The sequence below is a fragment of the Hemicordylus capensis genome, chromosome 2, assembly GCF_027244095.1.
Source record: "Hemicordylus capensis ecotype Gifberg chromosome 2, rHemCap1.1.pri, whole genome shotgun sequence".
NCBI lineage: Eukaryota > Metazoa > Chordata > Lepidosauria > Squamata > Cordylidae > Hemicordylus > Hemicordylus capensis.
This window is the reverse complement of record NC_069658.1, coordinates 187,344,340-187,359,089: the sequence shown is the minus strand read 5'-3', so window position 1 is coordinate 187,359,089 and position 14,750 is coordinate 187,344,340. Positions and strand designations below refer to the sequence as shown.

The 14,750-nt window shown below is 44.9% G+C and overlaps 1 protein-coding gene across 1 annotated transcript; it reads left to right on the top strand.

Moving 5' to 3' along the window:
* Positions 1-63: 63 nt before the first annotated feature.
* On the top strand, positions 64-14,347 carry GPKOW (G-patch domain and KOW motifs). The gene is made up of 11 exons (XM_053291278.1): positions 64-308; positions 3,222-3,367; positions 3,681-3,820; positions 4,062-4,168; positions 5,188-5,398; positions 6,712-6,844; positions 7,082-7,217; positions 8,715-8,868; positions 10,046-10,115; positions 11,498-11,583; positions 13,053-14,347. The coding sequence occupies exons 1-11, from the start codon at positions 118-120 to the stop codon at positions 13,182-13,184; spliced, it is 1,506 nt and encodes a 501-aa protein (XP_053147253.1). The 5' UTR covers positions 64-117; the 3' UTR covers positions 13,185-14,347.
* The last annotated feature ends 403 nt before the right edge of the window (positions 14,348-14,750 follow it).

Genomic DNA, 14,750 nt, shown 5'->3' with positions numbered 1-14,750 from the left:
ATTTATAATGTTCAATCAGAAGAGGCGGGGCTTGGGCACTACGTCTCCCATGATGCCAACAAACGGCAGCGACGGAAGCCCTCCCGGGTGGGACTGGGACGGGGAAGTGAAGGGAAAATGGCCGAAGCGGCGTCTAAGCCAGCGGAAAATGCTGAGAAGGCCGCGGCTGCTCCGGCAGCTCCGGTGTCGTTTGGTTTCACCCGAACGACAGGACGGAGGCGGCTCCTGGCTGTAACAGGGCGGGCTGGCGGCGAAGAGAAGCAGGAACTCGACTTCCTTCGTGCCGTTGAGGGACGGGAATTGCAAAGGTATGGGGAGGCCGCAGGTAGGGAGGCGGGCGGGCGGGTGGCTGGCTGGCTGCCTTCACCGGGCACCACTCGATTCCTTTCTAAACGCAGAAAGACACCAGCACAGGGCCCTGCGGCGGATGCGAGCGCCCGCTCTGTTCTGCCATCCGCCCAGGTAACAACCCCTCTTACCGGGCCTGGTAATAAGCTGAGCTCTGCCAGCAGGGGCGCGTCTGCATGTCATGGACGCCTCCTCCTGCTGCTGGCTACGGTGGGCAGACGGGGCAGTAGAATAATAGGTGGGTACAAGAGAGAGGGGTCAGTGGAATAGATGGGTACAACCAGGGCTCATCCCATGAAATTGATTGCCAGGCAATCTAGGACCAACAAACGGAAGTACTTTTTCACACAACTTTCACATCCCATAATCAGCTTGTGGAATTCGCTGCCACAAGATGGGGTGACAGCCAACAACCTGGATGGCTTTAAGAAGGGTTTGGATAACTTCATGGAGGAGAGGTCTATCAAGGGCTCCTAGTCGGAGGGCTGTGGGCCACCTCCAGCCTCAAAGCCAGGATGCCTCTGAGTACCAGTTGCAGGGGAGTAACAGCAGGAGGGAGGGCCTGCCCTCAACTCCTGCTGTAGGCTCCCAGTGGCATCTGGTGGGCCACTTTGTGAAACAGGATGCTGGACTAGATGGGCATCCTTGGGCCTGATCCAGCAGGGCTGTTCTTATGAGAGGGCCACATTCAGAAGCTGGTGAGTGGTAGAACCTCTTAGTCTCCCATGACACTTTGCTGATGCTTTGAAAGTCTCGATTCTTTAACAAGGGGATTTCAAAGAGAGAAACCCCCTTCACTGTGAAACTGCTGAATTGGAATGTATCCACATATTTTAGTTTGTTAAGACTTGAATAGGAAAAATGGCTTCCTGTCACCTTTCAGGGTTAATTAGCAAAGCTAGGAAGATCTGGTTGTTGTTGTTGTTGTTGTTGTTGTTTTTACATTTATATCCCACTCTTCCTCCAAGGAGCCCAGAGCGGTGTACTACATACTTGAGTTTCTCTTTCACAACAACCCTGTGAAGTAGGTTAGGCTGAGAGAGAAGTGACTGGCCCAGAGTCACCCAGCTAGTTTCATGGCTGAATGGGGATTTGAACTCGGGTCTCCCTGGTCCTAGTCCAGCACTCTAACCACTATACCATGCTGGCTCTCTGCTTATCCCTGCTTATAGCTGTTGTGAATGGTTGCTGTACTTGTACACAGTTCAACTTATGGTAGGATTGTCACAGATTAAGCCTCTTGTATTTCATGGCCACTTGGCTTCACATGGGCATCTTGTATATCTGCCAACTAAGGAGAACATGCCATGCATCTGACTAGGAGGCATGCAGTTCACAAAAACTTATGCTACATTAAATATATTATCCTTCAATGTACTCCAAGACTGTGCTGCAAATACTAACAAGGCTACCTCTCTGGAATTGATTTCTTATTCATGCCTTAGTGCTGAGAGACTAGTGCTGACTTAGTGCTGAGAGACTTGTTTCCATATCACATTTTATTAGGAAAATACAAATCTTTGGTCTTGAGGCTGTTTTGTGACCAAGGCTAAGGCCTGGTTCTCTCACTTTTGGCTTGTGATCTTGTATCTGGGCTGTACTATTTCAGGAAGGAACATTCCCCCATATCAGACCTCTCCCTCCTACCAAAAAACCCCAAACCCTTGTATGTAAAAATTAGCTTGTCGTAGAGAAGAGGTCTAGCTTGAAATAGTATAGCCTAGATGCAGCTTCTTCAACCGGGAGTGGGGGCAGGGGAGAGGTCATAGATTGTTATGGCCACTGCACAAGATGTGAACCAGCTGGCAACCCTGCAGTAGTCAGGGCTTCAGTCTACAACAGAGCATCTGTACGGTCAAGAGGCTGTTGGTTTGAATCCCCACTGGTGTCTTTCCCAGAATATGGAAAACTCCTATATTGAACAGCAGCGATATAGGAAGGTGCTGAAAGGCATCATCATCTCATATTGTGTGGGAGATGACAATGGTAAACCCCTCCTGTATTCTACCAAGAAAACGACATGGCTCTTTGGTTGCCTGGACAGGAGTCAACACCGACTCTGCTTTACAGTTCTTTGCATGAATGACTGTACCTAGATTCATTTTAAATGTTTATGGGTGCAGGCTGCCTCAAACACAGAGCAGATGGAATGTCTACTACTGTATATGAACATAATGTGTGAGTAACCATATGTGTGTATGGCTCTGTATGTAGGTACACTGTACGCAGATTGAACATAACCTAAATAGGACTTCTGTGATAGTGTTTTGTCTTTAGAGCAAGTGGTAATAAAGGTATATCCCACTAATTAATGGTCTTTCGGTTAGCCCTTTGCCTGCCTTTCCTTCCTGGGGGAAACAGTTTCGCATGTTCATCGTTTGGGCTGCATTGTAATGCATAGGGAAGAGAAGACAGGCTGAAAATATTGTATGCATTTGTCAAATGTTTGCTGCACTTCCAGTCTGTGCTGTATGTGTATATCTGTGATGCCACAGGATATTAGAATGTGCAGATTGTGAAACACGGCTGCAAAACTTCAGCTCTCCATTTGTGTTAGCACTATATTTCCCATAATCCCCAGCCACAGTGGCCAATAGTCAGGGATCATGTTTGTAGGCCAAAATCTGCAGGAGGGCTGAAGTTGTGCAGCCCTAATGTAAAACAATAGTCTTAGGTCTGCAAGTGTGTATTGTTCTCAGTGGTTTTCATTAGTATTCTTTCTCCCACCCAGAATGTGATCTAACCCATCAGTTGTGTGAGAGGTTAGAATTTACCAGAAGGTTGCCTCTCTTGTACTTCACCATCAGATTCTGCAAATGTGTCAACAAGTCTTGTCTCTGGTTTTAACTGGTGTGTCTTCTCTTCCTCTGCAGTGTTCGGCCAGCCCCACAGCCAAAAGAGCTCATCATTCCCTTGATCCAGAGGAACCAGTGGAAGAAGGAAGAGGTCCCTGCAACTCTCCAGGAACAAGAGGAGAACAATGGTGTTGAGGCACAAGCAGTTAGAGAGCTTATTGAAGGTGAGAACTCCCTCCGCTTTCTCTTAATGGCCAGGGCAGGAAACATTTTTTCTTTCCATTTCTTATCACAATAACCTAGTAAGAGAGACCACCAAAGTCTAACCTTAAGATTATGGAAGCATAAACAGTGGTCTGAATCGGCAAGCATCCAGCTTCCCTGTCTGACAATTGGGATCTTATAGGCAGATGTGCTGTATGCCAGTCCCTTTTCCTGGGCATAGAAGAGAATACGGGACTTCTGAGCCTCCCCTGACTTAACTCTGTGGCTTGTTACTTGCTTATGCTTTAGCTTATTCATTCTCTTCATATTCAGAATCCAAGAAGTCACAGGAGCAATGGGAGAGTGGTACGAAGCTAGACCCCACATTTACCATTCCCCTCCTCATGCAGAATCGTGTCCCTGATGGCTATGAGGATGGAGAGAAAGTTGATGTCAGTCTCCGCCCAGAATCGGTAAGAGCTAGTTAGCTGGTTCTTAACTGCTGCAAATTTGGCTTTAATTGGGTCCTTTTTAAAAAGTGGAATTTTAATAATTTTGTTATCTCTGCAAGTTATCTCTGTTGTACCTTGAGCAGTGTTGTACTGGAGGAGTGGGTTATAAATATTTTAAATATAAATACAGTGACTTTCTATGAATAGACAGTGGAACTAATATAATGCCTGTCTTCTTTTCTCTCCCGCCCCCTGTTGATAGTCGACTGAGACAGATTATGAGGAGGTTCCAGTGGAGGCCTATGGTCTGGCCATGTTGAAGGGCATGGGCTGGAAGGCGGGTGAGGGCATCGGGCACACCTTCAAACAGTGAGTGTTCTGAGATGGTATTTGGCTGCTGCTGTTATCCCTCTGTGCACAGCACCTGACAGCTTCCAGAGGAGTAGCTGTGTGTGTCTGTTTCAGCATGAACTACAAAGCACTTTGTGGCACAGTTAAAATTAACATGTTTATTGTAGCATAAACGACAAGTTCACATCTTTTTCCATATATGTGTGTACATGTGCACATATACAAATGTGCATGCCATGTTGAGGATAACATTTGATGAAGTGGGCTGTTATCCACACAAGCTTGTTTGTGCTCTGATAAATTAATTGCTAAGGTGCCCCGAGGCTCTTGTGATATGGCATTTCGTGGTGTTACATAAGTAGGAAATAATTACCTCTGTCCTTAGGAATGTGTTTATTCAAGAAGGAAATGTTACTGAAGTGAATTTTAGACTTCTGCTGTGTGGAAGTAGTAGACAGCAGTAGTATGGGAGCAGTGAGAGAAGCACAAGTTTTTACTGCAGCCAGTTGCCTGATAGAATGGACAAGCCAGTTCTAAATGAAAAAGGGGCTTGCCCCATGTACCACCTGAATGGCTGCAGTAAAAATGTTTGGAAGCCCCTCTAGCTTGTGCATACAGTGTGAATTGTTCCTATCCCACTCCATGCACACGGCTGTCTAGAATTATGGCCTTGATCGATATGCCTTTAGAAACTTGTGAGCATGTGGTTTTTATTCTTGGGTATATTTTATAAACTACATTTTAAGGTGGCATAGGTTTAAATTATGTTTAATCGAAGTTGCTTTCAGGTGAGGTTTTAAGGGTTCTTTTGAAGTTCTTACGAACCTAAAATTATCTTAGTGGGAATGATTGTTTTCTATAAGTGTGCTGAGATTTGAACCCAATGCTTCCTTGTCTATTCAGTACTCTGTCCATGAAAGCACATGCATTCACACTCTGAAGTACTGTCCAAACATGGACAGGATCAAATGTTCTCCTTTTGTTTGATCCTGCTCTTCTCCTTGACCCCCTCTCCCCCTAAAACAAAAAACCCCTAGGGATGTGAAGCCAAAGGAAAACCGCCTTCGGCCTAAGGGCCTTGGCCTTGGCGCTAACCTCTCAGCAGCTCAGGACCTGCAGCCCTCAGGACCTCGACGACCACCAAAGCCGGGTGAGGAGTCCTCAAAGAACAAGGATGAGCCTCTGGGATTGGTGCCTGGAGGTGCAGTCTTCATTGATGCTGGGCCTCACAAGGAGCTGTATGGAAAGGTGAGCTATTACTTTGCTAGAGTTATTTTTTTCACTTTGTACTGAGACCAGTGTAAATGCTCCCTAGAGTAGAGATTCTGAAAGTGAGTAGTGGGCCTCCCTGTAGAGTTACAAGCAATTGCTAGGGAAAGCCTGGGTATCTAAGAGAACATCTTCTTCATTATGAGCCCCACCGCCCACTGGGGTCATCCGGAGAGATCCGTCTCCAGTCGCCGCCAGCTTGGCTGGTGGCCACATGGGGACGGGCTTTCTTGGTTGCTGCCCTGAGATTGTGGAATGTGCTCCCTACTGATATACAATCCTCCCCATCTCTGACAATTTTAAAAAAGCATTTGAAAACCCACCTCTTCACCCAAGCTTTTTCAGTTCTTTAAAATTTTAAGGTGTTAATTTGTAGGTGATTTTTAAATTGTTAAATTGTTTCAAGTTTTTGTATATATTTTAAATTGTTTTATGCTATTGGTAACCTCGCAGAGACGAAAGTTTGGGGCGGTGTACAAATTTGATTGAATAAGTAAATAAATAAAATAGACCACTCCAATTGGTGTGCATCTTGACTGGAACAGGATGAACCCACCCAAAAGCCCCTTTCAGTGTCAAATTACTAGCAGGATGCCTTGTGCTTATTAATGGACAGAGCTGAGGACTGAAGGAGTGATGCCTGGCTTCCCATGATTTTACTGCTTCTGTCTTTTTTCCATGCCTATAGGGTACACCATCAGTTCTTTCCCTCTTTCCATTGACCTGGGTTGAGCCATCTGTATGGCATGTGTCTTGGTGATGAGGCTTGCTTTGATAGTGTTTGAAAGTCTCAGCTATACAACATATAGACTTTATTTTCCATTCCCTGGTCCTTAAGCCACTGGGGGTGTATCTGAGAGACTAACAAGGTCCAATAACCTACCCCACACACTGTTACCCATAGTTACCTGTCTCCTCTCTACTTTTTCTCTTTCCTCAATTTGTAAATGTGATGTCTTTGCATCTCTCAAGGGCTCTTGGGGATTGTAGTTTTCACAGTGTACTGCACAGTCTTTAAATTCACAATCCATTTTGGAAAACCATGATCTGAAGGCTTCTTTTGGAAGTGGAAAGGCCCTGATAAGTGAAGCTTATAAGTGAAGTTTGAAACCTGCTTTACATAATTGGTACAATTGCAAGCCCCATAGTGCTTTTAGTCAGCGGCTGTCAAGGAGTCCTACCTTCAGATGGCAGAAGGCACTCTACTTCATGTCGTATCTTGATTTTTACACCACTTGTTTGTTGTTTCTGGGCACCATTCCACTCACAAACCCCCTGTCTGTCTGTCTTAGATTGAAGGTGTGGATGCAGATAATGCTCGCATCATGGTGAAGTTGGCCATCGGTGGCCAAATAGTGACTGTGAGTCAGCATGGAGTGCGGCCTGTAACACAGAAGGAATACGATAAGCTGGCCAAAGATCTAAGTAAGTGTTGGCTCTTTTCTCCAATGATACTGCCCAAATCCAGAGAACTTGTATTTTCCAGTTCTGCTCTGGGGACTACCATATAGTAGTGTCTCGTAGAGATTCTGGACATGAACCCTTACCTTCTCAAACAAAAAGCATTCTTGATTGTATAGCTCAGTTTGAACGCTTGCAGAAAATCTCCTCTCACCCCAGGTGTATGTGTCCATCTTGGGTTTTTGGCTTTTTCTGTGACAGGCCGCCTCAGCAAAGCCCACAAGGAGAAGGAATCAGACCAAAGAAATGGGGTCAAAAGTAGTCCAGATCACAAAGCCTTGGAAGACACAAAGGAGGAGAGAGAGAAAAAGAGGAAACATCCAGCAGGTGCTGAGAGGTAATGTGTCAGTGCAGGTGGGGAGGCCAAGGCAAGTGTGCTGCCATTTCTAGGTAAGCAGCTGCCCTCACATTCTCAGATTGGCAGCCTGTGCAAGGCCAGATGCACCGAGAAAAAAAAACTAGCTGTTGTGAGGGGCTTCTGACAGAGCTGTTGTGCTAAGCCTGATCATTTGCCACAAAGTTAGCTGACAGCAAGTGAAGCCATCAGTGTAAGAAGCCAGCGTGGTGTGGTGGTTAGAGTGCTGGACTAGGACCGGGGAGACCCAAGTTCAAATCCCCGTTCAGCCATAATACTAGCTGGGTGACTCTGGGCCAGTCACTTCTCTCTCAGCCTAACCTACTTCACCGGGTGGTTGTGAGGAGAAACTCAAGTATGTAGTACACCGCTCTGGGCTCCTTGGAGGAAGAGCGGGATATAAATGTAATAATAATAATAAGTAATAACCTTAGAGTGGCTTAGTTAATCCCAATGCACTTAGATGTTCAAACAGCCAGCTGTGTAAGTAGCTACTACAGTGGGCAGCATTCAGACTAAGCTAGTGATTAAGTCTCATTGAAATTAATAGGACTTCATCATGACTAACTTGTCCCATTGATATTAATGGTGCTTAGTCATGACAGAGTTTGGATGTTGCCCAGTGACTCTGAGTCTAGAGAGGTCTCTGTTGCCTCTCAACTTCCCCCTCCAATACTTTATTAAGCCCTACCTCTCCATCACCTTTTTCTTTGAGGTGTCCGTAGCCTTATAGATAGTAAGATATCTGGACAGGAGTCATATCTGTTTTCTGAACTAGAATACCATTGGTAATGAGAGTGTCTTCTTCACTACAAGCCCTGCCGCCCATTGAGGTCATCTGAGGAGGTCCGTCTCCAGTTACCGCCAACTCATTTGGTGGCTACACAGAGATGGGCCTTCTCGGTGGCTGCCCCAAGATTGTGAAATGTGCTCCCTGCTGAGATACGATCCTCCCCATCTCTGGCAATTTTAAAAAAACACCTGAAAACCCATCTTTTCACCCAAGTTTTCTCAGCTTGCTAAATTTTTTAGGTTTTAATCTCTGGTTTATTTTTAAATTGTTAAATTGTTTTAAGTTTTTTGTATATGTTTTTAACTTGTTTTATGCTATTGTTAACTGCCCAGAGACGAAAGTTTGGGGTGGTATACAAATTTGATAGATAGATAGATAGATAACGGATACATGAGAAGAGGAGGAGTATTGCTGGTGTTAATGTTCACCATATTTAGTGGCTGCAGCAATGATATTGCAGAGTGAAGGGGAAGCGAGGGGCCAAAATAAAGGTCCTTGAAACTCAGAGCATTCTACTGCACCAGTCTTGTGTTTGGGGGTGGAGATCCTGAGAACAGATGCTACTACCAGGCCCCACCAGCTTCAAACCAAAGCCAGGGCATGGACTGATTCTAGATTTCCACAGCCATGCATTCTATGGCACTGTGACACTGTTTCTGTAATTTCTGTATGTGTTCTGCTCATAGAGACTACCATCCTGGAAAGCAGAGCAAGAGTAGCAGCAGCAGTGGCAGCAACAGCAGCAGTTCCTCTTCCAGAGTGCACCACTGGCTGCGGAGAGACCTGAGAGTCCGTTTTGTGGATAAGCTCTACAAGGGGGGCAAATACTATAATACCAAGGTACTTATGAAAGTTCCTTTTTAACCATGTGCTGATTAAGGTAACAGCTCAGTGATGAGAACAAGGTTGGCACCACAGTTGTGCTTTGCAGAATAACATAAGCAAAAAGACCAACTCCTTCTCTTCAAGAGCCTGAAGTCTAAACTTAGACCGCATGTGAATATGGGGAGAGGCAAGGGCAAACAAGCATGAAGTAGATGTGAATTCTGCAAACGAAATATATTTATACAAAAGCAGCACAATTACCTATGTCAGTTTGCACACTGTTGCTAACTGGGAAGAAACCAAGAGTTATGCAGAGCACACAAGAGTATATGTAACTGTGAAGTTCAGTAATCTACAGATGCCAGTATCTGTATGGGTGGTTGTTTGAAGCAGTTGTGGAAACTGTGAAGGGAGCTGCATGGCACCAACCATTTGCCATGTTGAGCATTTGCGTCCGAAGTAAACACTGTGCAGCTGTTGCCATGGATACACTGGGTCTTGGTGTGGTCAAAAGTTCACTGCCTTGAAGCAATAAAGGCCCTCCATGTTCTCAAGCAAGTGACTTGCCCTCCATGTTCTCAAGCAAGTGACTTGCCTGGTGAAAAGTGAAATGGTGTAGTTTTATAAGAGGCCTATGCCACCTAGAGAGTAAGACATTTGTGAGAGAGTAAACATTTGTGCTTGCGTTGATGGCCAACTCGGTGAGGTAAATGCTCTCGCTATTAAAGGCTCTCCTATACACAGCCCTCAACTTGGTCACAAATAGGGATGTGCCTGAACTGAGGTCTGAAGTGCACTTCGAGCACTTTTAGGGACATTGAAAAGGGAACTTGAAGGAAAAGGAGAGCAGGTGCTTACCTGATCTTCACCCCTTCCTGCTGGGGGCAGCATGCTTCCCAAAAAGCCCCACGTGGTGTCAGCACGTACATGCGCGGACGCCTTTTGTGTACTCAGCATGGTGTTGCTGACCACGCAGATAGTGCCTGTGTGGTTGCCATGAGTGTGCTGATGCTGCATGGGGCTTTTTGGAAAGAGAATCCCCAAAAGTCCCACGGAGAACAGGTAAATCCCTGCTCTACTCTTTCTTCATTCCCTCTTCAATTAGGGAGGGCACATCCCTAGTCACAACCACTGATCCTATCCTGTTGCTTCAAAGCAAAATGTCCTGAAACCCCTTGTTGCTTTCCCCCAGATGGTAATTGAAGATGTCCTGAAGCCAGATATATGTGCCTGCCGAACGGAAGAGGGTCGGATTCTCGATGGTGAGTTCTTTGTCGCCTGTCTCAGTCCTCCTTCTTTTGGACTGTGTGAGGCTGTTGTTTAAATAGATAGGGTGGAAGACAGTTTGTGATTGGTCAAACTAACTTGACAAGGCAGAGCTGATTAGGACCTAGCACTCAATTGTTGGGGAATCTGGACTAAAGATACCAAATTAACTGGAGATGAGACTCCTGACACTTTAGGAAGCATGGTAAAGTGTGCTTCAGTGTGCAGTATTGTATTACCTTAATTGGTTGACAGCCCTGTGAAATTTATGACCAGGTATCCACAAATTTAAGCTTATCTCACCAGCCAGCTATTTGTGGTTGCCACCAATCCCCTTTCCCCTTAGATCCTTTTCTAACACACAGGTGCAGGTCTTCTGTCACTTGGGATGGGAGCCCTCCTATTGTTCAGAAAGGATTCCGGCTGTTTCTTGCCTTCTCAAAAATAGCAGTAGAAATGAGACCTCTGGGGAAGAGATCTGTGTTGCTGGGTGTCCTGCTTGCCAGAGGACTGGGGGCACTCACGACTGGCGAGCTGGCAATTGGATTTGTAGAGGCTTGCTTTTGACCAAGTACGCAACTGTTGCATCAACTGAAGTTTGCATTGTACCAAAAATCTCAGTGCAAAAACATTTTAAAGAGATTAAGTGTAAAAAGATAGAATTCCAATAAACTACTGTTCATTAAAAAAATAACAGTCCTTTAGCTTATTTTTCATTCCCAATTACTGTGCTAGAATGGCCTCTAAAATAGATCCACTGATTAAAATACAATCAACAAAAGCTTTAATTGGTTGATTTACAAATTGAAGAAGTTAAAGCTTCCAGCCTTAGTTTTTAGTGAGCCTCAGATATGGGTATTTAATCACACTGAGATTGTATTAAGTAACAAATTGTAAATGGCCCTTAGTCATTCCCCAACCCCCTCTTTATTTCCTTTTTCTAAAGAACTGGGTAGGGATAAAATGGCAATATATGTAAGTTGATTTTTTAGCAATGAGGTGCTTTGCACCTCACTACTAGAAGCCTGGCTCAGTTTTGGAGCCTTTACTAGATACTGCTTAAATATCTTCAACTCTTTATCTGCAGCTAAGAGTGTATATATTTTAAAGCCATGAACTTGCATTTGTGCAGCCTGCAGCACATGGACCATCTTGCAGAAGAGTAAGAGGATCACTGCATGGTGGCCAGTCCTCAGAATCGACTAAAATTGCAGGGGAAGGTGTCGGAAGGGAATTGCCCAACATGGCTTCTAACCAGGAGGAAGAAGTGGGGAGGGGATGCCCAGGGTAGGGGATTTAATTCCAGCAGTTTACAACCTCTTGCCTCTCCTAATAACTGAGGTGGTCCTCCTTTTTGTTTTTGTTTTCCCCCTTACAGGGATTCAGGAGTCCATGCTAGAGACCATTATCCCTCGGGGTGATTCAGCCTGGGTCATGGTGGTGCTCGGGGAGCATGCTGGCCAGGTGAGTCATACAAGCAGAGAGCAGCTTGGAGCCTGGCTCATCAACATGGGAAGCAGGGTCTAGGTTTAAGTGGCTGTAGGACTAACTATAGCAAAGGGCTTATTTCAGGGGCAGAATCCAGAGAACTAGTGGGATCTTGCACCAAACCCTCATGGCAAGTCACTGGGGAATCTCCTCTGAGATTCCTTAGCATCTGCACCTAACCCTAAAGATCTTGCTCTCAAAATGGTGTGCAGATTATTAGAGAGGATTATATTGGGAAGGACTGTATTGGTAGTGAATATGGTAAGAGATAACATGGAGTTGGGTGGCCGGTTTCATGGGAACAAGTGTAGTAACATAGATAGAAGCAGGGAACTATTCAGGATGTAGAAGACCTTCCCTGTCACCCAGGGTTGGGCAGCATATAGTCTGCATTCATTTCTAAAGGTACTGGGCTTAGCTTTGTTGAAAAACTTTTCAGTGCCAGTGCTCAGCCCTGAAACATACAAAATTCCTCTGAGCATGTAAAGAGTGATGTCCTAATTTCTTTGTAACTATTGCCTGCACATTGGAAACTTGGCTTTGAGGCAGGCTTAGAACCTCATAAGCCCTTTCATTGATCACATTATATACCACCTTATCCCAAGGGCTCCAAACAGTGCTCATTAATTTGGAATTGTGTACATGAGTTAATATCCACTACAGGACTTGTAGTAAAAATAAGCCAGATAAATGGACCCAAGCCCCAAAAGGAAAGGAACTGCAGGATTTTAAAATAGCAATCTGAAAAGCATGCACATTTTTGGAGAATTGTTAGTGCAATTCCTAACAATGGAGTTAGGGTAAGGTGTCTTCCTCTGCCTCACTCTTCAGGTTCCCTCCCATTAGGCGGCTGTTGAGTCCAACAGGGTGTTGCTGTGAGTGCTTCTTGTTTGTTTGTGTGCCCCCATGCCCACCTTGTGAGTTGTCCATACAATAGGTAGTTGTAGTGACATTGCTACACTACATGAAGCCAAACGGATACAGACACATACAACAAAACTTGACTAAACTGATTGGAATGTGCCAGCAAATAAGCCTACCACAAGGAAGAAGATGTTGCACCCTTTGCCCTAATTAATAATACCCAGATGTGACTTTGTGTGAATGACAGCAGAAGCCAGTGAAACCGCACTATGAGCAGGAAGGCTAGAAGCTTTAAAAACAAAAATGAGGCAGAGCCAAGATTTCCTGATTAAAGATGAATAAAATATGAACAGAGAAAGCAGTATCCTAAATCTACATCAGGCCTCCCCAACCTAGGCCTCCCCAGCTGTTTTTGGACTACAGCTCCCATAATCCCCAGTCACAATGACCCAATAGCCAGGGATTATGGGAGTTGCAGGCCAACATCTGCAGGAGGACCAAAGTTGAGCAGCCCTGATCTACATACTGTGGGCTCTTCTCCCCAATAACTTTCTACGTTTTTCTCTCCCCTCCACAACTAGGTGGGCCGCATTCTGCGTCGAAACAAGGAGCAGAGCTGTGCACTAGTGCAGTTGCAGCGGGATGAGGACAAGCTTCTGACCCTGGACTATGATGCCGTCTGTCATTACGTTGGCGGATCGGAGGATGACTGACCTTCAGAGAACCTCAGAATGCACATCATCTGCAGGACAGAGGAACTTTTTAGGCATAGGTTCAAGAAAGGGGCCGTCTTGCAATTTGTCTCCTTCAGGGAGAGGAGTTGGAAAAACTGAACGCCTAGAGGAATTTTGCAGGTGGCCATGGCTGTCTCATATTTTGGGTAGTTGTCTGAAAGTTCCTCATAAGGTTCTAGAGGATTACTTTTAATCAGCTCTGGATGCAAAGTTACTTGGGACTTTCACCAGTAACATGCAGAGACTTTGATTTATCAACAGATGATGACATTATAGAACATTAAAAATTATCTAAGACTGTCAAGGACAGGAACGTGCATAGTGAATAAAATCTAGAATACAGCCAGACAGTTGCAGGTCAACTCTGGCTGGTTCTAGAGCAATACAAAGGCTGGGCCTAGAACAACGGGGCTTGGATGTGCCTCTGACACATGTCTGGATTTCCATAGTGATACTTTGGGGTCTTGGATTTGTCAATGGCTGCTTGTTCTCTGGAGAATGGCTACTGCAGTTCATATTGGGGTCTAGTGAAACATGAGTGGGAAACTGATATTGGATGTGTTCAGACATTTTGCTTTTAAAATAAGCTAAAAATGCTTTTCACATCCAAGGATGGAATTTAGTGTATTTCTTTCCAGAATGGCACTTATAGGTTGATGCACACTGAATGTGGAGCTGCAAGAGAGATCTTGAATAAATCAATGAGCAGAAGAAGTAATTACTAAAATATATAGGGGACTGTGCAAAATGGATGCTGTTTCACCAGGAAAACCAACTGAACCCTTAGCATGGCATATCCAGACGAAGTCTTAAATAGTGCTAGTACCCGGACAAAGTTAGATCAAAAGCTTCCTCTGAACTGGATGCCTATGCAGCCTGAAGTGTCAAAGGAAGCACTTGTGTCAAAGTAGCCCTCTAGAAGCTGCGTGGGAGAACACTCTTCCCATCTTGCAATGGCTGCAGAAATTGATTTGGCAGTGCCCATTTGCCACGCACACCAGTTCTCATGGGTGGAATTACTTTTTAAAAAGTTGGATCATGTTATAAACTGTAAATAAACCCCATCAGTTTTTTCCTGTTCTTTCTGTGTGGTTGGTAGTCCGTCTTCTATTAGAGGACTCTAATAAAAAGAATGTCCTTTGCCTGTTCTGTCTTCCATGGTGAACCTTGATTTTGAAAGGCAAATGACCCTGGCCTAATTTAACTTGGCAGTGAGCCTGCTGCTCAGGACTCTTGAGCTATTCTGAACCTAGTTGTTTCCTGCCAGATTTTTACTAAAATTATGGTTTCAAGTATTCCCATGACTCATTTTCCTAACTACTGATTCATGTATACTCCTCTCTTGGCCTCCACCCTCTGATGGTATTTTATACCTGAATTTACAGCTACAGTGCAAAACTTCTAGTGAGAGCAACAAAAGGGGTTGGATAAGGGAACTGAGAGTGAAAAGGGCTAGCAACAGTCCCTTATTAGCAGGGATGGCCTTCATTTCAGCCCCAAACTGTCTGTCCCTTATGGGATGCCATTTGTCCCCTATTTTCAGCT

Excerpts from the sequence above, each read along its gene's own strand:
- GPKOW (XM_053291278.1), top strand. The coding sequence starts at position 118 with ATGGCCGAAGCGGCGTCTAAGCCAGCGGAAAATGCTGAGAAGGCCGCG. Across the intron at positions 8,869-10,045 it reads GCAAATACTATAATACCAAG|ATGGTAATTGAAGATGTCCT; the intron begins GTACTTATGAAA and ends GCTTTCCCCCAG. Across the intron at positions 10,116-11,497 it reads AGAGGGTCGGATTCTCGATG|GGATTCAGGAGTCCATGCTA; the intron begins GTGAGTTCTTTG and ends TCCCCCTTACAG.